The 23,229-nt window shown below is 38.5% G+C and overlaps 1 protein-coding gene across 1 annotated transcript in view; it reads left to right on the top strand.

Moving 5' to 3' along the window:
- Window positions 1-21,284, top strand: part of nr3c2 (nuclear receptor subfamily 3, group C, member 2) — a 108,008-nt gene extending 86,724 nt beyond the window's left edge. The window contains exons 7-9 of the mRNA XM_034302676.2: window positions 2,885-3,015; window positions 13,180-13,337; window positions 14,756-21,284. Coding sequence (XP_034158567.1) covers window positions 2,885-3,015; window positions 13,180-13,337; window positions 14,756-14,911 — 445 coding nt within the window. The 3' untranslated portion in view covers window positions 14,912-21,284. The remainder of the gene's footprint in view (window positions 1-2,884; window positions 3,016-13,179; window positions 13,338-14,755) is intronic.
- Window positions 21,285-23,229: the final 1,945 nt, after the last annotated feature.

Here is a 23,229-nt window from a genome sequence, read left to right on the forward strand (position 1 = left end):
TACAAGTTCATTTCCAACCACTGGCACTGTCCTGTCTCCTGTCCTTGAGCGATGCCCATGACCACCAACTCCCGGAGACGCCGATCCTGCTCCCTGACCCTGCACTTCCTTTTTCTGTGTGTGAGAATAGGGGTCAGGATATGAAACGGGAACACTTCCTATGCTCAACAGCCACATAGCTAGAAAATTCAATGACTTGGATGAGTGAAAACCTTCACAGGCATGTTGCGCATAATAAAGTTGCTCAGAGGCCTTAGTCATATAGAACAGATGGGTATAAATACCCCTAATCAAACACACATTTGTCATATTATCCTTGTAAGGACCTTCCACTGACATTTATTAATGCACATAATTAATGCTACGCTTCATATAAATCCTAACCTCAAGGAAACCTTCCGAAATGTCCAAATAAGTTTGGAACCATCAGAAATTCCTGTCCTTGTGGGGACATTTAGTTCCAACTTAGTTACAAAAACACGCACACACACACACACACACACACACACAGTCAGAGTGTGGACTCACACATGAACTCTGGCTTTTTCAAGTCCGGCCTTTGATTATTTTTTGTCAACATGACTTTGATTTAAAAGCATGGCCGCTTCCAAAACCTATAAACTCCCTCCGGCTTCATCTGGCCTGCACATTTCCCTTGCCTGCTTTTCTCTGTCTCTATTGCCTTTTTAAAACGTATTTTCTCACACTCAAAAATGTGTTGAGCTGGCTTTGTAAGATATGATTTGTTCGTTGTACACACAGGCATGCGTATGGTTACTGGGTCACCGAATTGTCTTGTAGTAGAATACAGCTCTTTGTGCCTTTTTAAGGTGATCCAGAGCCTCGTTCTTAACGTCGTGATTTGTGTTTGTGTACATCTGTATCCTGCACAGCTCCATGTGCATGACTGCAGTGATATATTATAGTTATTTGGCATTACACAAGCCAAACATATTTGAAATACCGTCTGTTAGGTGTGGAAGGAAATTCGGAGTATCGTAACCCATGACAAAATGAACACAAAATCAATTACAAACTGCAGCTTTCTACACAGAATCTATGTACTAGCTTTGCATTTTAATCAATTTATAAAGAAATTCATGTAAACATTTCTAAGATCCTGTTTTTCACTCAAGTTGTTGCTGATAATATCATTCGAAATGAAAAAGAATGTATTAAATTAGAAAAAAAAATGCGTTCTCAGTACTGGACTCAGACTTTTGGACCCCACTGTAGCTAATTTAATAAATGCAGCATGTTAGTACTGGGTTGCTTGTCAGTATTACCAGGTAATAAACATTAGTAAATAACAGTAAGGCTTCTAAGACCTTCACACCCATGTGTGGTTCTTCCCCAAACTGTTGCCACAACGTTGGAAGCACACGGTTGTATAGAACGTCTTTGTATGCTGTAGCATTACAGTTTCCCTTCACTGGAATTAAGAGGCTTAACCCTGTTCCAGCATGGTAGTGCCCCTGTGCACAAAGCGAGCTCCACAAAGGTTGGAGTGGAAGAACTCGAGTGTCCTGCACAGAGCCCTGACCTCAACACCACTGAACACCTTTGGGATGAACTGGAACACTGACTGAACCCCAGACCTCCTCACCCACATCAGTACCTGATCTCACTAATGTTCTTGTAGCTGAATGAACACAAATCCCCACAGCCACGCTCTAACATCTAGTGGAAAGACTTCGCACAAGAGTGGAGCTTATTATAACAGCAAAGGGGGAATAAATCTGGAGCAAGCACATATGGGTGTGATGGTCAGGTGTGCACATACTTTTGGCCATATAATGTATGTCAGTGTTTCTCGACTGGGGTTCCTCTTACTCCTAGGGTACTTGCAGGCAGTATGCAGGGTCCATTTAAGAGGAAAAAAATTCAGAAGTAATCAGAACTACAGAACGAGTAGAAAAGATTGTGTTAGAAAGGGTAGAATATATTCACAAATAAGATGAAAGCAAAATGAACGAGTGGTTTAGATACTGAAATAATAAAATTCAAACTATGTTTAGAATAGTTTAAAATAAGTTGTTAATCTATACCTCATTCAGAAAGGAAGTGAATGAAAAGGGATCTATATACAGAACTATAAAGCGAGCAATGCACCAAGCAGCAAGACAGAAGAATGGAAACAATATGCATCAGCAAACCAGGACTTGGTAGTTAGTTCACACCATAAAAAAATAAAACAACCGACTCTCTCATCTAAAGGTGCATTAGGCAGGATCTGTCAAAATTTGGCACGATTAGGTCTCTAAAGGTTAAATAGATAAAGTTGAATAATTTTACTCCTTGAACCCGCCCATGCACGCAAAGCTCCGCCCCAAAAAACTTACAGTTGTATTTTCTGTTTTTACAGCATTTCTTAAGGTTTATTTATTTATTTATTTATTTTTTTGCTGAAAGGAGAATTATCTGGCTGTGCTGTGAGCTTGCCAGTTTCAGACTGAGATGGGGGCGGAGTGAAGGGGTGTTGAGAAGTGTTTATAAAATGACTGACAAGAGGCTGATGTAACACAAACAAGCACCATAACGCAGTTTTCCAAATGAGTTTCTCAGCAACCATGGCTTATTTTTAGCATTATTTTTATCATGTTCTACATATTTTTCCAGGTTATATGTACTAGTAAGAAGTTTTAAAAAATGGACTATAGCACCTTTAAAGAAGTGTGAACCTGCGTTGCTCTAACCAGTGCATTCAGTGTTATAATATTTCCTTGATCATAGCTTTTTCAGTCCATTGTTAACCCGTATCATTTTAAAGCACAGCTAAAGAAGGCAGAGATTTCTGACAGCACTGCACTGGAGGATGTTTCATACCTGCTGGATTGGGTACTAATGCTAACAGTTCTCTCTATCTCACGTCTCTTTCCTCAAGGGAGCGCATGCACCAGTCGGCCATGTACGATCTGTGTGTGAGCATGAAGCAGGTCAGTCAGGAGTTTGTCCGTCTGCAGCTCACCTACGAGGAGTTCCTGGCCATGAAAGTCCTGCTGCTTCTCAGCACAGGTGAGTGTGTGTGTGTGTGTGTGTGTGGGATGAATCATCTGAATGTGTGTATATGAATATGGTGTTCGCACTGTGAAGGAATGAGTAACAGCTGTTACTGTAGTAGCATGTCAGCATGATCTGTACAGCTTCACATCATTGTGATACACGAGTCCAGGAAAATATGAAACTGTGGTTAAAAGTTTTTTTTTTTTTTTTTCTATTTTGCCACCAAACTCCATTGACCTGGAACTGAATTCAGGTACGAACTGAAACAGTGTCAGTGCTTTGGTGTGGTGTGAGGTGTAGATCTGTTCCTTTAAGTTTTCCGACATGGGACTTTGCACTTTGCGGTTTCTCAGTAACATGACAAGCTGCATTTTTTCACCTCATTAACTTCAGAAGAGAAAATAAAGAAAAGCTGGTGGGGGAACAACTATTTATAGCTGCTATAACGTAAGAAATTACAGGAAGTAACTTTTATTATTAAAAGTTTATTAATAATAATAATAAGTTTAATTTATATAGCGCCTTTCTCACACTCACAAAAAGCAAACAAATAAACAAACAAACACGAAAGAAAAGACAGAGTCCTCCAAAATCTGTTGGCCAGGATCTAATTTCAGTGGTGTAGCTGCTGGTGTAGCTTCAGTGTCCCACTGAAGCCCTACGCAGGTATGTCCCAAACAGCAACTGCAACGCCACTGGACAACACGGCTCGAGCAGTCCCGAGTCCACTCAGGATGATCTCACACACACACTCTCCACCATGGACGAGAGCAACAGGCATGCCGTAGTCCGTAGCGAACGGGCGGACACACTTCACGCCTGGGAGAACCCACCGCTCAAGGTTGGGTCTCGAACTTCACCACAATCAATAAACGACAAAGAACAATAAAAAAAATCGAACATACAAATGCCAAAGCATACAATGCAAAGAAGAAAGAAAAACAAAAGAAAAGAAAAAGAAAAACACACGAAGGCAAATGCATACAAAGCTGAAAAACGAACATTGAAACAAACAAACGCACACAGCATACTCTCAGCCGGAAACAGAAATAAAACCAAACTATAAAATTCTTACTATAAACAGATAAAAAGTGTGATGTGTCATTCTTTAACAAATGCAAAATTGTAAGTGCTGGAAAAAGGCTGTGGTATAAGAGGAATATTACTGAAAAATAATCACATCACCATGTTGTCTTTCACTTCTTACTTAATTCTGCACTGAAAGTATAGACTGAGAACTGGTCTAGTACGTAATATGTTATTTTCTATAACCATTTCTAGAAAAAAAATCTGTGTAACATTTGAAAGAGAGAGAAACTTCCTTTCATCTCAGTAAACTCTCAGAAACACGTCTCTGTGAATCAGAGCGTATCATCGCTGTCCTTCATCCCTGTAATGTACCCTTGTCTGTAGAGATAGTAGCTGAGGGGAATCAGTTCAATGAAACTGGTAAATCCCGTCTGCTAACATCGAGTCACGTACAAACAGTTAATAATAATAAGTTTCATTTATTTAGCACCTTTCTCACACCCACAAAAAAAAACAAACAAATAAACAAACAAACACAAACACAAAAGAAACACAGAGTCCTCCAAAATCTGTCAGCCAGGATCTAATTTCAGTGGTGTAGCTGCTCATAGTCCCACTGAAGCCCTACGCAGGTATGTCCCACACAGCAACCGCAACACCACCAGACAACACGGCTCGAGCAGTCCCGAGTCCACTCAGGATGTTCTCTCTCACACACACACACACACACTCTCCACCATGGACGAGAGCAACAGGCACGCCGTAGTCCGTAGCAAGCAAGTGGACACACTTCACACACGGTGGATCAAGGCCGGGGAAAACCAACCGCTCAAGGTTGGGTCTCAAGCTCCAACACAATCGATAAAGGACAAAGAGCAGCAGAACAATAAAACGAAAATAAAATAAAAATAATACAAAAAAACAAACATACAAATGCCAAAGCATACAATGCAGAGAAGAAAGAAAAACAAAAGAAAAGAAAAACAAAAACACACGAAGGCAAATGCATACAAAGCTGAAAAACGAACATTGAAACAAACAAATGCACACAGCATATTCTCAGCCGGAAACAGAAATAAAACCAAACTATAAAATTCTTACTATAAACAGATAAAAAGTGTGATGTGTCATTCTTTAACAAATGCAAAATTGTAAGTGCTGGAAAAAGGCTGTGGTATAAGAGGAATATTACTGAAAAATAATCACATCACCATGTTGTCTTTCACTTCTTACTTAATTCTGCGCTGAAAGTATAGACTGAGAACTGGTCTAGTACGTAATATGTTATTTTCTATAAACATTTCTAGAAAAAAAATCTGTGTAACATTTGATATTTTAGGAAAACCAAATGAATACTTGCTCATTTCTACTGATACTAATGCAGACGCACTGTATATGCACCAATATCTACATATAGAAATTTTTTATTTAATTAATTCCTTTATTTAGGCTAGATTAGACTTGAATCTATAACATTAAAAAAAAGTAAGCTTTCTTGTTGTGAAGCAGCTGAACATGCTTGGAGGAGAGTGATAATCACCCAGTCCTGTGAAACATTCTGCCTGTAAACGGCTAATATCAGACTGCATTTACAGGAAAAGAGAGAAACTTCCTTTCATCTCGATAAACTCTCAGAAACACATCTCTGTGAATCAGAGCGTATCATCGCTGTCCTTCATCCCTGTAATGTACCCTTGTCTGTAGAGATAGTAGCTGAGGGGAATCAGTTCAGTGAAACTGGTAAATCCCGTCTGCTAACATCGAGTCACGCACAAACACAACCGCAGTCACCGGGTTCAGGAGACGTGTGTACCAGTTCTACAACTCCGTCATGCTGTCACGGTGCGAAAACAAAGTGCCAACAGTTCACTATTTCAACAGGAAACACACTCCAGGGAAGTACAGTAGCTTTGTTTTAGAGTAAATGTGTTTTGCTGCCAGGGTCACAGTCAGTCACGTCAGGATTCACACGGCACAAAGTTCATAACATTTTGGGAAATGCTTGTGTCCTGGAAAAAAGAGCGAGTCTGGAGCGAGTGAGGTGTGTAATGCATATTCGGCTTTTTCCCGGTTGCTAACGCACAGGCTGGTCTGATCTGTGTATCAGACTCCAGCAACAATAAATCACTTCTGCACAACAGCACACTGAAACATATCTATTACGAGCTATGATGGCATTCATAGCATATTATAATGCATTATAAACATAATAGTGTTCATAGCACTTTAGATTGATCATGGCAAAGAGAAGCAGTCCCGGTCTGCATATGCATTATGTTCATATCACACACACACACACACACACACACACGCAAGCCAGGCAGGGTGAAGGCTGACACATGCTTCTCCTGAGACGTGTCACAGGGCTGTATAACACACTCGGAGGAACGTGCTGTTCGCCCTCTTTCGCATACATGAGCTCACAAACATCCACGATTGACTAGTGTTCGGCTGTGACTGACGGGAGACAGGAAGAGAATTCATGATCGCCTGATGAGATGGCGAAAGCTATGTACCTCTCATAATGGAAGGATTATATAGAACGAAGTGCACCAGTGAGTAGGGAAAGAAGTATGGATGGAAGGAATGAAAGAGGAAAACAAGGAAGGAAAGAAGGGAGTGAGTGAGTAAGGAAGGAAGAATGGAAGGAAGGAAGAACGCAAGAAAGTAAAGGAGGTAGGAAGAAGTTAAGAGAGGAAGAAAGCAAGGAAGGATGAAGGATCGTATGGAAGGATGGTATGAGGCAAGGAATTAAATAAGCAAGGGAGTGAGTGAGTGAGTGAGTAAATAAGGAAGGGAGGATGGATAGAAGAGAGCAAGAATGTAAAAAAGGAAGGATGTGAGAGACTGAGTAAGCAAGTAGATAAAGAAGGAAGAAAGAATAAAGTAAATATGGAAGGAAGGAAGGAAGGAAGGAAGGAAGGGAGGGAGTTAAGAGCAAAAGAAATATGAAAGTAAGTAAGGAATGAAGGAAAGAAGGAAGTGGGTGAGTAAGAAAGCAAGGAAGGAAGGAAAGATAATGTAAATAATGAAGGAAGGAAATGAGTGAGTAAGCAAGTAGATAAGGAAGGAAGAAAGAAGAAATGAAATAAGGAAGGAAGGAACGGAGTGAGTGGGGAGCAAAGGAACAAAAAACATAAGTAAGGAATGAAGAAAGTGGGTGGGTGGGTGAGTACAAGCAAGGAAGCAAGGAAAAAGAAAGAAAGGAAGGAAGGAGGGAAGGAAGGAACAAAACCAGACTGATTAAAATGATACTGCATTTCTTTGGCAGTGCTGTGAGGTGCAGTGATTTTCATAACACACTATAAACATGTTCATGGTTCCTTATAGAAAATGTTGTACCCTGAACATGAGTGCTCTGAAACACTTCCTGGTCCGACTCTCTGTGTGTATGTGTGTGTGTGTATGTGTGTGTGTGTGTGTGTGTGCATGCGTGGAAGTCAGGTGAAGTCTGAGCTGGAGTTCTCATAGCGCCGTTATTTCTCCTGATCCTCTGAAGCTCCTCCAGAGAGCCCTGCTGTACTTAATAAAATCCAGCCAAGCTACAGGCTGCGCTCCAACTGCTGCTTTTTTCTCCACTTCCCTCAAACAGGAGCATTTGGAGGGAAGGAGGGAGAGGAGGAGAGGCTTAGGAGGTCGGAGTGAGCAAGACTTGGCCGTTCAGCCTACGTGCTGTGGACGTGAATAGTTGCTGGAATTGACAGAAGTCTCATTCCTGTTTTTTCACGTTTATCACGGTTCACCATCAGAAATGCAAAAAAGAGATCTGGGCTGGCATCCAAAAAGCACATATCAGATTCTTTCACCTGAATTATGTCAGTCATTGTGAGAAAAGCTAATATTAGACTAACATTCATACAGTCAGATGGTTTGATAACTGTGGTTATGAGACGAATGTTTCCCAGGCACACACTCAGCCTCGGGATATGAAGGGTAAAATATTCGCCCCCTGGTGGCAGCCGTAATGCAGTCGGAGGGAGTGGTGAGATCCGGCATGCTGCAAAGTGGAGTTTTCCACAATGCAGGTGATTATTTTCCTGTCCCCAAGTGATTGATTCCTCATATACCAGGGCAACACTTTTCATTTATTTATGAATGACACTTCATACCTTATATCCATTTATAGTTAATTTTACGTCTGTATTTGCATATATGTCACCAGTCATTCCCTCACCAGCTTCTCTCTCTCTCTCTGTCTCTCTCTCTCTCTTCAATTTAATAAGACAAAAAAAAACACACAGCTTATCATGTTCCTGTCACTGATGTCTGTCTTGAAGACTATCCTGTGGAGGAAGTTACAGCTTTACCTCTGACCTTTACAAACGCTGACACTGGAGACTCCTTCCAAACATGCGAAAGAAACATATCAACCATATCAACGATTACACTCATTCTTTTAATTTGTTTATGTCAATCATCTGTCAACCAAGTCCCTGTATGAGTTGTTGCTATAGAAACGATAAAGCTTTAGAACGAGCGCATTAATATAAACCTGATTTGCTTTGCGGCTGCTTTTCTGTCAGAGCTGCTGTCATAGAAAATTCATCAACACCTTCTGACCAATCAGAATCAACGTCTCAACAGTGCTGTGGTATAAAGAGATCATTATTATTATTATTATTAGACTTCCTTATGTATATAGTGAGATATTATAGGCTACAATATACCATATATTATTGATAACAATGTATACAAATGTAGAAACGTAGGATTTTTAAAAAAATGTCATCTAGTTACACTGACATTTCATTTCCAGCCACACAAGTTGAACATTTTCAGCATCTCTAAAAGCCATGATTGAATCCCAAATATTCAGCATTGGCAGAGAGTCAAAAAATAAATGATTTCCAGTCGACTTGCTATTTGCTAGAAGAAGTAAAAATAGGCTTCAGACTCAAAAGAGGTTTCTGATGGAGAACCTGTAGTCACAGTGTAGGTCAGTCTGCGAGACTCTGCCTTGTTAATTTAATCATTAAAATACAGTCGAGTCTCAAAAGTCTAAAAGATCTGCTTCTCTTTAATGAGTTAAAAAAGAATGCAGCTTTATTTGATTATTTTAACACATTTGCATCACTTTCCAGTAATAGAAATATCTTATGTTCAGAAAGCAGTAGGAAGTTATAGTGCACATGTGAGAAAGCAGTGTACTAATTGAGATCGTATCGAGTGTTAGTCATTAACAGATGACAACAATTAACAATGCATGTCAGGGGTGTACTTACGCCACCGTTTCAATTCATTATCTGTGTCAGAGACTTCAGAAATGAAGCAAATGGCATGAACAGATGTTCAGACATATTTTCATTTTCTTCAAGGATTTCTCAAACATCTAAAAAGTGTATTTATGAGATTGAAGAAATGTATTAATAAGTTTGATACCACAGCTCTGGTCAGAAGATGTTGATTAATTTTCTATAACTGCAGCTCTGACAGCAGTTCTAATACGTTATTGTTTCTATAGTAACAACTTATACAGGGACTTTTATGATGCTCCACATAAACAAATTTAAAAATGTGCAGTTGTTGATATTGTGAAGTCTTCTGTAAGTTCCATTTATGGAAGGAGTCTCCAGTGTCAGAGGTAAAGCTGTATGTTTTCCAATACAGACAAGTCTTCAAGACAAGCTTCAAGAGAGAGTTGAGAAAAAGGGAGGTTGGTGAGGGAATAACTGTTTATAGCTGCTATAATGTAAGTGAGAACAAGAACAAACTTGTTATGTGGATGTTCCACAACATTGAATGTAGTTATAAAGGGATAAAAAGTATGACGTCATTCATGACTAAGTAAAAAAAAAAAATCTGGCAAATTACTGTGGAATAAGAGGAATAAAAGATGTTAGAACATGCTGTTATCAGGAAAATAATAAACTTGGTGATAACAGTAACCCCGCTTCACATCAGACAGGATCACACCGCACCATTACTGATTATTTTCCTATAACAGCATGCCATGGTCTGTACTATAAAACCAGAAAAGATCACTTTTCTCTCAGGACTCAGTTTCAGTAATGGACTGTCACACTATATATACAGTCAGGTCCGGAAGTATTTGGACAATGACAGAGTTTTTGTGATTTTGCCTTTATACACCACCACAATGGATTTGAAATAAAACAATCAAGATGTGATCAAAGTGTAGACTTTCAGCTGTATTTTAAGAGGCTCCACAAAAATATGGCATTTACCATTTAGGAATTACAGCCATTTTTAACAAAGTACCTCCATTTTCAGGGGCTCAAAGGTATTTGGACAATTGACTGACAAGAAGTTAATTGACCAGGTGCGGTCCATTCCCTCGTTACTTCAAGACAAATGAAGCAGATAAAAGGTCTGGAGTTGATATCAGGTATCGAGTTGGCATTTGGCAGCTGTTCGACTGGAGCTACCAATATGAAGTCCAAGGAGATCTCAATGCAAGTGAAGGAGGCCATCATTAGGCTGAAAAAACAACATAAATCTATAAGAGGTGGTGGTGTATAAAGGCAAAATCACAAAAACTCTGTCATTGTCCAAATACTTCCGGACCTGACTATATATCTATATCTATCTATATATATATATACACACACACACACGAAAGATACCATGCTGTGTAATTTGAGGCAGCAGTGCCTCGTCACTTGGTCACAGGTTCCTCTTTATCCTCTTTATACAGGGCTTTGCCTAATAGAGCTCTGGCAGTGCTGACAGAAAGGAGGGGTGAAAGTGAAATAAATAACCCTTTACAACTTCTTATGATGGCTACAAACTTTAGCAGCTCATAATCACATCACTTTCCATTCGCCGGAGCACTAAATACCAGCTGGAGGCTAATGATGCTGAGAGATGTGGGTCAGTGGGAGAGAAGAAAACAGAGCGAGAGGCGAGGAGGGGTTTAACTCATTCCTGTCAATCAGCGGAAGGAACACTCGAGCGATCACATCTCTGCACGAAGCACGGGACAAACACAGACCTGGTGTACATTTAGCACTGAGATAGGATTTAAAATACATGTGGCACTTACAACAAATTCCTTGGGGATTTGAACACAGCATGGAAAGAGACATATGTAACAAACAGTTGGTGTAAAGCAAACTGACATGAGAATCGAACTAAAAAGATTCTTCTACATGACTTCTGTTCACATATTAAATCGACGCTATATCCCTACATGACCTATAGCCCAAACCACACCTGTTTACTATATACTAGTAAATTATTAGCTAAGGAATTTCCCCATTTTATAATCATGCCTGAGTGTATAGTGCAACAGAACAGCAACTGAAAAGTATTTCAGCAGACCCAATCGAGGACTTGAAAAAACAAATACTGCATCAGAGCTGATAAACATATGGGGAAAAAACCAAAATAAAACTGGTTGTCATTCACGGACTGGCTTTTGTTTATCCAATCACATGTAAATTATGCAAATTATTTAGCTAAAGGCAGCTCATCAGTCCAGAGACTAGCTACAGGGCTAGACACGTTACATCAGGAAGGGGAGCGTTTTCAGATTTTCCTTGTATTTATTTAGCCTCTCTGATCTGATTAGCAAATTGACAACATGGCTTGATTACAAAAAAAAAAAGTGATGACAAGAAGAAAGATGACAGGACAAGGAAGTGTGTTTTTATTCCACCATGTCAAAAAAAAAACCCCCAAACAAACAGATGTCTGACTGTAATCTGAAGCACTGGTATGAAACTAAATATAACCACTTTCATTTTTGGGTCTTAATTATAGCCATAAACAAAGTAGCTGCTGTCGCCATTCAGTCGTGTTAGTCACTTATCGGGTTCTTCGTACAAATTTTTATGGAATTGGATGTTTACAAATGTATGTAAATACCCCAGTGTAGAATTTCCAATGCATGTCTGTTCCCATAATACATTGGTGTAGTGTCCAAACAATTAAAAGTCTTACCTTCTGAATCCATAATCCCCCGTAACCTGTAGACTCGAATACTCTGATAATTTAGACCTGCTTACAACTTTATGATGTTATCTAAACACAAGTCATACAGTATTTGCTCTACACAAACTAATGCAACTTAGCAAAAACATCAGCTAGCTAACTTAGCTATTGAAAATTACTTGTGAGTAACCTCGAACAACCCATGCACAAGCTAACGTCACGTATTGTTTAACTTTGAAAGCAATGACATGACACTTTTACTGTAATGCTTACACGTGGCTCATGACAACACTTAAATCGGTTGTTGTTGTAGGAACCTGCAGCTTACCCTGACATTTCTGTTATATCTATTATTATTTTTTGAGGGATTTGTTTACATCGGGTTCATAGATGAGGCTATAATTCATTACACAGCACAGACAGAGAGGTCCAGTACGGCAGCCAAGTGGCGTGCATGTTTGTAATTAGACACTAATACTACACTCTACAGAACCAAATGGTACTTTTTCTTTTCAAACATCAATGGTGCATCTTTCCTACCTTTAGTATGTATATTTCACCTGGAAATGTGAGCATAGAGTAGCTATAAAATCATTTATTTGGACTGTAAGGCCACTGAAGTACCTTTAAAGCTTTCATCTGAAGGGTAATTAAATGTACAGCTTATGCACTTTCCCAAGTAAACGATAGTAAAGGGAACAAAAAAAGCCAGTTATAAGGAGAAGTACAGTTTGTTACCTTTTTTCCTTTATTTAGAGTGAGGTTGGTGTTTACAGCTTGTCATTATGACTTTATTACAAAGCAATGGCCACATCATTCTTGTTTGTTCTAATTTGTACTAACGTCCCATGAGATCAGGTTCTGAAAAATGCTTCTGGATGCAATACACATTCTTGGCAATCAAGAAAATGGCAACAACAATGAATAGCATCTTGCATTATAAATACAGAGCTTTCAGTCATGTATTAACATAAATATTGAACTGTTTCACTTTCATTGCTGAAGAAGCAGAACATCTTTCACATTTGAACAAGGACAGACTTCAATTATCTCCTGCAGAAATATTCAGGTCACACCAGTGTTCAGCCCAGACTCATAAACTTCAGCATGAGGGGAAAAAAAACTCCAGGCTGCTCTGAAAGAGTGGTGCATCTCATCAATGGCACTGGCAACGTGTGCCCTTATTCCTGTTTTGGAAGAGTAGGATCACTGTGGAAATATGTTTAACGGTGTGTATTCTGTGCTGTTTAACAGTGCCCAAGGATGGCCTGAAGAACCAGGCTGCGTTCGAGGAGATGAGGGTGAACTACATCAAGGAGCTGCGGCGTTCTGTGGGCAAAGCAACAAACAACTCGGGACAGACGTGGCAGCGCTTCTTCCAGCTCACCAAGCTACTGGACGCCATGCATGATGTAAGCAGAAACCAAAAACAACAACACCAACACAGCTCTGTCGTCATCAACCTCACTGATCAATTGATAGAACAGGTTCCAGGAAGGCAGTTCATAAAGAAGGACTTCAGTGTTAATCAGATAATGAGTAATGGTAATGGTTCACTTCAATCAAACAACACCAACATGAATGAACATGGTGAAACATTAGTGAAGCCATCGCTTGAAGCCAAAGGCTACCCAAAAAAAAAAAAAACAAAACAAACAAAAAAAAAAAAGCGCCATCACTGGTACCAAATAACACTAATGAAAAAAGAAATATATATATATATATATATATATATATATACATGTATATGTATATATATATTTTTTGTCAAAGCGTTCCTTTATCCTATCATGCATAAATTATACAGATAGATTTTTATATAGATATAGATTTTTAGATGGTTTGCAAAATGGCATGCAACTGAAATGGACTTTAAAAAAAAAAAATTAAAAATCACATACAGAATGTAACTGAATTTAGCAAGTAAAAAATAAAATGGGGTAAAAACATAACTGCTGGAAAATACTTGAAAAATGCAAATAATAATAAGTGAAAATGTCTCAAATATGGTCAAATCTATCTAGTATTGTATATAAGACCATATAAGATGACCACAAAGCACAAACACAAGATTATTAAAGCTATTTCTTGACATTTTTTAAAAACTGATTTCAAGTTACCAATTTTCTTATTTTATTGGCGGATCATTTTGCTTCTTTCTAGAAATATCGACTATTTCGAGCTTGAGATTAGTTTTTAAAATGTCTAGAAATAAGTTTAATAATCGTATATTTGATTTATTGTAATCCTATTATAGGAAATGTTAGTAATTTGCTAAAATTTGAGATTTACTAAAAACTGCTGAAACAAATCTTACCTAATGAAGATATCTTGACTGAAAAAAGAGGTATCTAATATTTTGCATTATGAGATTATTATATGTCAAATCAGCATATAAGAAAAAATATTAAAAAGCATATTATTTACCATATACCATGTTTAAGAAAATGCTAATCATTTTTGTTGTAGCCTGAGTTTTTTTTTTAACTTGATTAGACTTTTTGCGTAAAGTTTTTGCGTAAACTTTCGTGAAAATTTAAAAAGAATTGCTGAGCCATGCTGTATGTCACCGTCCGCCATGCTGGATTGCGAGAAACAACACTGAATGGAGTAATAAAAATCAGGATAATGCTGTGTATATCACTGGAGTGGTTTGGAGGTGATTTACATTTAATATATTTCTAAAAACAGCCTTAAAATAATGGTCTGAATCATTACTTAATCCAACAAATGCGGAGGAAACCAAAGCTTTCAGTAATTGGTAGTGAATTTTAGCTTTATTGGCGAAACTATTACTGAATCTAATCACGCTTTCTTTGTGTCACTGCAGCTGGTGGGAAACTTGTTAGACTTCTGCTTCTACACCTTCCGCGAGTCTCAGGCTCTGAAGGTGGAGTTTCCCGAGATGCTGGTGGAGATCATCAGTGACCAGATACCAAAGGTGGAGTCGGGCCTCACACACATCCTTTACTTTCACAAGAAGTGACTGGAGATGAAAAATAAATAAATAAACAAGCAATGAAGAGATGAAGGAATGAATGAGAAGCAGAAGAGAGGACACCAAAACCCTCAGAAAGAAAGAAAGTAAGAAAGAGAGGGAGAAAGAGAAGGCCACGTGGGCCAGGCCAGCTTGCTATGCACAACGTCAGGCACGAGCGGAGGCTCAGATGTACGTACGCCAACCTAAACCCCCCGCGCAGGGACAGACGGAGAGAGAGAGTCGAGTTGTCTGTAGCCAGCCAGTGAACTTTAGAGTTCATTTCTCCTTGCCCCCAAAGACAATGCTGACTATCTATGGATATGAAGCCATATGTTTCTTTGGTAAAGCTGTAGTGCACAGGTACAAGTGTATAAATAATACTAAAACACAGTTGTATACGGAGACACGGTAATGTCCTTGCCTCTACACTCTACATACAACCTGCAATGAAATATGGAGGCATTTATATTATTTGACTCATCTCAACACTACACATACTTACTCTTTGGATTTACAATTTACAGAAAAAGAGAAAAATATTTAAAAAAAATTACTGTCTATAGTATATTTCTGTAGCAACTGTATCATCATTAACAGGTTTTATTTATGGGGTTTTTTTGGACAAAAAAGAGGCAAAGCGAGGACATTTTCCAAGGGCTACACTACCTAAAATCTGAAAAGTGTGTCTAATTGGTGTGTATTAAACCACAGAGCAGTGTGCACCGGCTTTTACCCTTGTTTAAATGAACAGAACAATCAAACCTGAACTGATATGCAAGCCCTTCTTATTTTAAAATGAAAAATAACAAGAAACTTTTTGTAGTCTTTGGGTACAGATGAGGGAAGGAGCAGTCACATCCCTAACGTAGCTCTCTGAAAAAAATAACCGACTAATACGATGAACGAAAAGCACAGAAGGGCTTTGTTTTTATGACCTTGAGGTAAAGGAGATGCTCAGTACACTGCTCCAGGAAATGAATTTCTATTTCACTACACAGACAGCGCAAATGCTAAACAATCAGTAAGACCATCAGAGCAGAATTTAGTTTTGTTTAACACAATAAGTTGTTGAGAGTTTAAAAAAAAATACACTTAAATCTCTTCACTGCTTTGTTCGAGTGATCAGCTGTTCTTTTATTCTCTGTACAATCTTTTGCTCCGAATATCAAAGGATGTCTCATGGCAGGCCAGACAGAAAGCGTATCAGGGAAAAAAATAAAATAAAATGTGCAACTCCAGTACAATAGATCGAACAGGTTATAATGTGTTCATTCAGAGTTAAAGGAAAACTCCAGCATCTTTTAAAATGAATCTCTTATCCACTGTATCTGTAGTGTATCTGTGATTACCAAAGACAAGCGTGTCGATGGTGAATGAATCAATGAATTAATGAAGGTTACTCAAGACTCACTCATGATGGAAGTCTAAAGGCTGTTGTTGTGGCATTAATTAGTTATGAAGTTTATGTGAAACATATTTTGGTAGAACACTTTCATGAATTTCCCCCTCAAAGCTATTTAGAACTGAAGAACTCATTCAATAATTTGATGAAAATTTACGGTTTTTCTTTAACAGTCACCTGTTTCCACTACATGGATACCACAAAACCTTTCTGGGAAAGCGAATGTAACACAAATAACATTTTAATGTTTCGCTCCAATATTGGAACGTTGTATAAAACTACACCCAACCCCAATAAGTGGATATAAAGCATTACGGAAAGATGTGTCTCCAATGAATTTCCGTAAAACATAAAACTATTTCCTGTTATTTCAATTGTAATGCGTTCCAAGCACAACCAGACCCCTTACAACTGTCAATGCATTGCAACAATTATTCAACACTGGTTGAAGTTTATTTGAATATTACATGATACAATTGTTGGTACTCATTTTACAGGACTGCTGAAATTTATCACGAGGAAAATCCACAATACAGGAGTCTGGATTATCGTGTTTTGGGTGTACACGCCTGGGCAAAAAAAAAGGGCCAAGCCCAAAATGGCTTTTAATTGTCTTAACAACAAATCATTGGTCAGAAAATGAGCAATGATGAAACAAATGCACTCCTGAGAGCTCCTGTGCCACCATTCGCTCCTTTACTTTTGCTGCAGTGAAGTGTTTGGGGAAAAGCTAGAAGCAGGGCAATTCACTTATATAATTTTCTTGTACACAACGGTAATATAGTGATAATGATTAAAATGTTTCGTGAAAATTCAAACTAACACGTCTGGGTGTACAACATTTTCCGAAAATATCTTCTGGGATGTTTTTTTTTTTTCTTAAAAGATTAGTCATTATTTGGTTAACTGCCGCACCTGATGTGGCCCATCGTGGGCCACAAGGCTTAAACATTTAAAGAAATCAAAGGGAAAAGCTTCCCATACTAAGCTCCTTTATCTGTTTTGTTCAATTCTTGCTAATTTCCTGACCAATGATTTGACAATTAAAAGCCATGTTGGGCTTGGCCCATTTTTCTTGCCCAGGAGAGTACATTTTGTTAGGACATGTTAGACACGTCCTCATGTTAGATTGTCTTGGTCAGTTCCCGCCCACATGCAAGCTCTGCCCTATCAGACGTCAACTGGGGAGAGTGAAGGATAACACGTGCTTCCTCCAAGGCACGTGAACCACATCTTTTGAAACTGCTGCATCACAATGCAGCGTAACACACACAGAGGAAAACGCCATCTGCCCTCTTCCACATACATGAGCTCACAGACACTCACGATTTGCTAGTGAAGCTGTGATTGACAGGGGAAAGAGAGTATGCCCCTCCCACCCAGAGAGCACAGCCAGTTTTACTCTCCTGACTCCCAGCCATGGATTGCTGTGATATTTTTGAGATTCAAACTCGCAATCTCCTGACGATAAGGCTAACGCTTTTCTGTTGTGCCACTTGGCAGCCATTTTAGAGTGTATTGCTGTAGCTTTGTGTTACATAGTCACTTTTTTATTGAACAACTGTCCTTAGACTTTCATTATAAATAATATTCTGTGCTTTTCGCAGTACAAGAAAACTCAACATTCTTGTTTGAGGTAATCACATATATGTTACAGATAATAAGATTAGTTTGAAAAGTTCTTGAAGATGAAGATTAGTTTGGGGAAAAAAAAAAACTTCTTTTGTGTAATTCTTTGATGCCGACACCAGAAATTAAAGTCATTTTTTATAAAATTTATTTAATTTATCAGTGATTGTCTCTGTGTAATCGATGCGTATTTCCAGTAAACATACTTAAGCCCCACCCACCAGTTTCAGGGACCAATCAGAATGGCCAGAGTGTTTTGTTAAATATATATCATAATCTAATCACACTACAGACAGCTACTAAACCAGCTCCCTTGTGACAATGAAATGAAGTTTTTAGGTTAATAATAATAATAATAATAATAATAATAATAATAAAAAGAAGCATTAAAAGAGTGTAATTACATTTTTTTTAAAAACAGTCTCTTTGGTTCTAACACGGTGCTTTTAATATTTAAAAAAAAGAAAAACCCTAGGTGTAAGATTTTCAGTAGCTGCACATGTACACTTAGATGTAGAAGAAGAAGAACTGCTCTATTCTCACGCGTACAGCTTTCATACAGTAAACACTAACAACACTAAACAGCACTAAAAGCTACAGTAGCCTCCAGCTTCGGACGTATACACGCTGCAGAAATAATGTTGCACATATACTCATAGTTTCCACATTTATGTTGCTGTACAGAGGACGTTTCCTTTCGTATCCGGTTATAATTAGTCCACTTGGGGGAAGTCCTACTGTTTAATAAAACTGTGGAGGTGAAACAGTGATGCTACTGATGAAAGTGAGAGGAAAAAAAAAAGCTTGAGTTTGTTCTGTAATGCTGTAATGTAAGACGGTGACAGAGGAGACGGACGGGAGGCTGAGGGGCGTCGCTCGGAAAGCGTTCCCAACCGGATTCACGCAAACATCTCCACAAATATCACTAAAGTACACTAATACACACCAATAATAATAGTAATGAGGATGATGATGATGATGATGATGATTATTATAATAATTTTTATTATTATTATTATATTATTATTCATTCCTTAATAACCTCTTATTTCATTATTATTATTATTATTATTATTATCACAGTTGATGGACTTATATTAAAAATAATAGTAATAATATATGTATTGCAACAATAATAACTACAGCATTATTATTATTATTATTATTATTATTATGATTATTTGTGTGTTATTAGTAATATTTTTACAGTATTTTAGTGATATATTTGGACACATGTTTCAGTGACTCGTCTCCTGCCGCGTGATTAGCTTCTGATTTGCACAGCAGATATAATGTGATGTCGGAGAGGACCGGTGTGTGTTGGGTTTGTTTCAGTAATATGACGTGTGGGGAGGGAGGGAATGGGATAAGGCACTTTTCTTCACATCGCCCTGTGTGTGTGTGTGTGTGTGTGTGTGTGTGTGTGTGTGTTACATTGTTAGTTTACATGCTTGCTGTTGAAGTGTAAAACGATGATAAAGTGGGAATATAGAGAAGCCAGAACGGTTCTTTAGACCCAATCAGTCCCGTGTCACTTGTTTGTGTACATACACTGCTACTGCGCTGATGAACGTGAGAAGTATGTAAAGGAAAATAAGTTGTCAAATATTTGATCCTTTTCTCTTTTTTTTAACTTCTGCTCCCTGTTTTTTTTTCTGATTTCTTTTTATATATAAGTACATAAATACATATGAATATATGTAAATGAGAATAAATGTTGAAAGGTTCATAGGATGTATGGCAAAGTATTTTTGAGAGAAATCTATTTTGCTGGTTTAAAAAAAGAAAAGAAAATAGTACTTTGTCTACAAAGACTATCCAAGAAATTTTTTTTTTGTAAAGTGAATTGTTTATGCATGCTTTTTGAAGATGTTTACAGTGTATTTAAGAAGGGAAACTGTGCCTTTTTATCTTGCGTGAGTTACCATTTTACAGTATCTATCTATTGTAAATAAATCAGTGCGTTATTTTGTTGCTTTGTATGGAACATTTCTACTTTAACCATTTGTTGGAAGTTGAAAAAAATGTTAGTGACTCCCCTTTCATTTTGAATTTTTATTTCGTCGCTCCTTGTGTGTGTGTATGAATTTAGCTCAACGCCCCTGTAATTATGAGTGATATGAATGTACATTAAATTGTATGTACCTGAGAGCTACTTTTACAATCTGAATGTGAGATTGACTAAACCTGTTTTTTTTATGCTGGTTTCTTCCCTTTGCTTTGCTAAGCGAAGGGATTCGAACCGGGTGCTGGCGCATACAGCACGCTAAATTAAAGAAATAACAATCGCCAAACACGTTGCCAAACTTTGCTATGCTTTTGGTTGCCGCAAATCACTCTGTCATCCAGCATTTGTCCATTTTAGAACAGCCACACGCTTAGTAATGCTTCCTCAGATTTGGATTAGATCAAAAGGAAGGAAGGAGGGAAGGAAGGAGGGAAGGAAGGCGGGAAGGAAGGAAGGAAGGCGGGAAGGAGGGAAGGAAGGAAGGAAGGAAGGAAGGAAGGAAGAACATGCACACTGTGAGATGTGGACATTAGAAATCCTCGCATCGTCTGTTCACACCACAGGAAGGACTTTATAGACTTAAAGACAAGGAAGTTAAGATTCAGACTATAAAAATTAAAAACAAATCGAATGACAGAGTTGAATTACGACGACCTCAAGAGATTAAATTCAGTCATGGTGCTGGAGACGACACACACTCGTACTGTTTGGGTCTCAGAACCATCCAGGAAGCGGCGATCTTTCTTCTGTTTCATTTGAAATTTGATTTCATCTTGCACAGAGGTAGCGCTTAACTGTTTTGTACATTTTTTTTCTATAATATTGATACTATGCATTTGTATAAAAGCATTTGCGCGTCTTTCTGCGACGTAAGGGCAAAGTGTGTTTCCTGTCTCAGACCACCACGTTAAACACACACAGCTTCTTCTTCTTCTTCATGTCTCTGTGCAGGACTGTTAATGAAGGACAGTCAAAACGCTCCCTTTTTTATTTTATTTTTTTTGTCCAGTGTGTCACATGTTTTTGGGGAAAAAACTTAATGCTGGATAATGAGTCCAGCTCCAAGAGACAAAGCCATATCTCCTCCTCCTCCTCCTCCTGTTTGTGATGAAAACCCATTTCTTGTTCATATTGGACTTTCTTTTTTCTGACAGACTTTTTAATTCTAATGCTTTGTACACTACTGGTTAGCGAAACCCACTCAACTGTACGGAAATATTCAACATCAGCAAACGACAGATGCAACTAGTTCCTCTAAACTGTATATCTTGATTCAAATATTGCCATAACTGTGTTTGGACAAATATCAAGGGATTCCAATAAATCCACTAACACCTGCAGCATGTGTGAGTCAATATTTTTGTGTGGAACGCTGATGATCACATGAGCTTAAAAATGAAGTCTTATGGTGATGCCAAAGCTGCCAGGACTGACCCAGGACTGACCCAGGACAGAGCCAGGACAGAGCCAGGACTGACCCAGGACAGAGCCAGGACTGAGCCAGGACTGACCCAGGACAGAGCCAGGACTGACCCAGGACAGAGCCAGGACTGAGCCAGGACTGACCCAGGACAGAGCCAGGACTGACCCAGGACTGACCCAGGACAGAGCCAGGACTGACCCAGGACAGAGCCAGGACTGACCCAGGACAGAGCCAGGACAGAGCCAGGACAGAGCCAGGACTGACCCAGGACAGAGCCAGGACAGAGCCAGGACAGAGCCAGGACTGACCCAGGACAGAGCCAGGACAGAGCCAGGGCAGACCCAGGACTGACCCAGGACTGACCCAGGACAGAGCCAGGGCAGACCCAGGGAGCCAAGCAACTGGCACTGATCTCAGGGTGGAGTGATGGCCTTCAGCTCAATAACAGTGACAACCAAACGTGCATTTATTAGTTCTTGTATACAAAATTGGGCGAGGCTCGATTTGCTGGAATGGGCTACCATTAAATTGGGTAAATAAATAAAATAAAAAATAACAATAATTGGTGAGACCAAGTTAGCAAAGAGAATGGATTAAATTGGGAGAAAATTGGGTAAAAAAAAATTACTTAATTAGAAGGCTGTAAAGAACTACCAGTAAAATTAGGTAGGAACAAAATTAGGTAACTAAACTAAACTAAACTAAAATAAAAATAAATATAATATAAAAATTGTTGCGTTTCAATGGAATGGACTACCACTAAATTGGGAAAAGTTTGATGAAAAAAATAATAATGTCAAGAAACCTGAAAAGTGCTACCACTAAATTGGGAGAAAATTGGGTTAAAAATAACAGACAGACAGACAGACAGACAGATAAAGGCAAGGCTTAATTAGGAAGCTGGAAAGAGCTACCACAAAATGGACTACCAGTAAATTGGGAGAACTTTGGGTAAAAAAAAATGAATAAAATAATAAATAAAATAAAATAATAACTGGAAAGACTTAATTAGAAATCTGAAATGGACTACCACTCAATAGGGGGAAAAATTAGGTATTTTAAAATTAGGAAAATTTAAAAAAGAAAGAAAGAAAGATCATATAATAACTGTTGAGACTCAGTTCGCAAGATGGGATGGGCTACCACTTCTTAGTGGTAGCCCATCCCATCTTGCGAACTGAGTCTCAACAGTTATGAATAAATAAATAAACAAATAAATAAATAAATAAATAAATGGCGATCTGCGGAGGCCAAGCACCCTTTGCAAACAGTGCCCCAGTGGCTAGTTCTTGCCAAGTTGCATAGAACACTCAAGCAACCACAGAGAACATACTGTTCATAATGGTACCTTAGTGTAAACACAGTGAAGTGCATGCTGCAAACTGATTGGCTCATGGTGGCCATGTTTTTGAAATAACCCAGCTAACAGTAGAAATCCCAAATAATGCAGTACACTCCCTGGAGTACAGAGCCTGAAAACTAGTTATTTGAATCTAACTCCGCCCCCTGTGGAGGACCACACCCCAACCTCAGCGGATATCCTCAGCGTCTAGTCCTGAATAAGCTTAACAATAAGTTTCATGCAAATCTATCAAGAATGTCACGTGTTACAGCTTAATGACTGGCGTATGGCAGCCATGTTACAAAACAACATATTTTTGATCATTTTCTATTTTGTTGCCACAATGTACTTATGGCAACTTTTGTAATTTAAAATAACTGAGATGAAAAAATTGAGAGAAGTAAATTGAATAAGATGATTATGGCTACAGCAACCGCATCATAGATATGACTGATAACATTACACTTCAATCTTGAACTGATGTATAAAGACACACTGTAGTCACTGGAGTTTCGATAAA

This window comes from Pangasianodon hypophthalmus, chromosome 3, assembly GCF_027358585.1.
Source record: "Pangasianodon hypophthalmus isolate fPanHyp1 chromosome 3, fPanHyp1.pri, whole genome shotgun sequence".
NCBI classification, from domain to species: Eukaryota; Metazoa; Chordata; class Actinopteri; order Siluriformes; family Pangasiidae; genus Pangasianodon; species Pangasianodon hypophthalmus.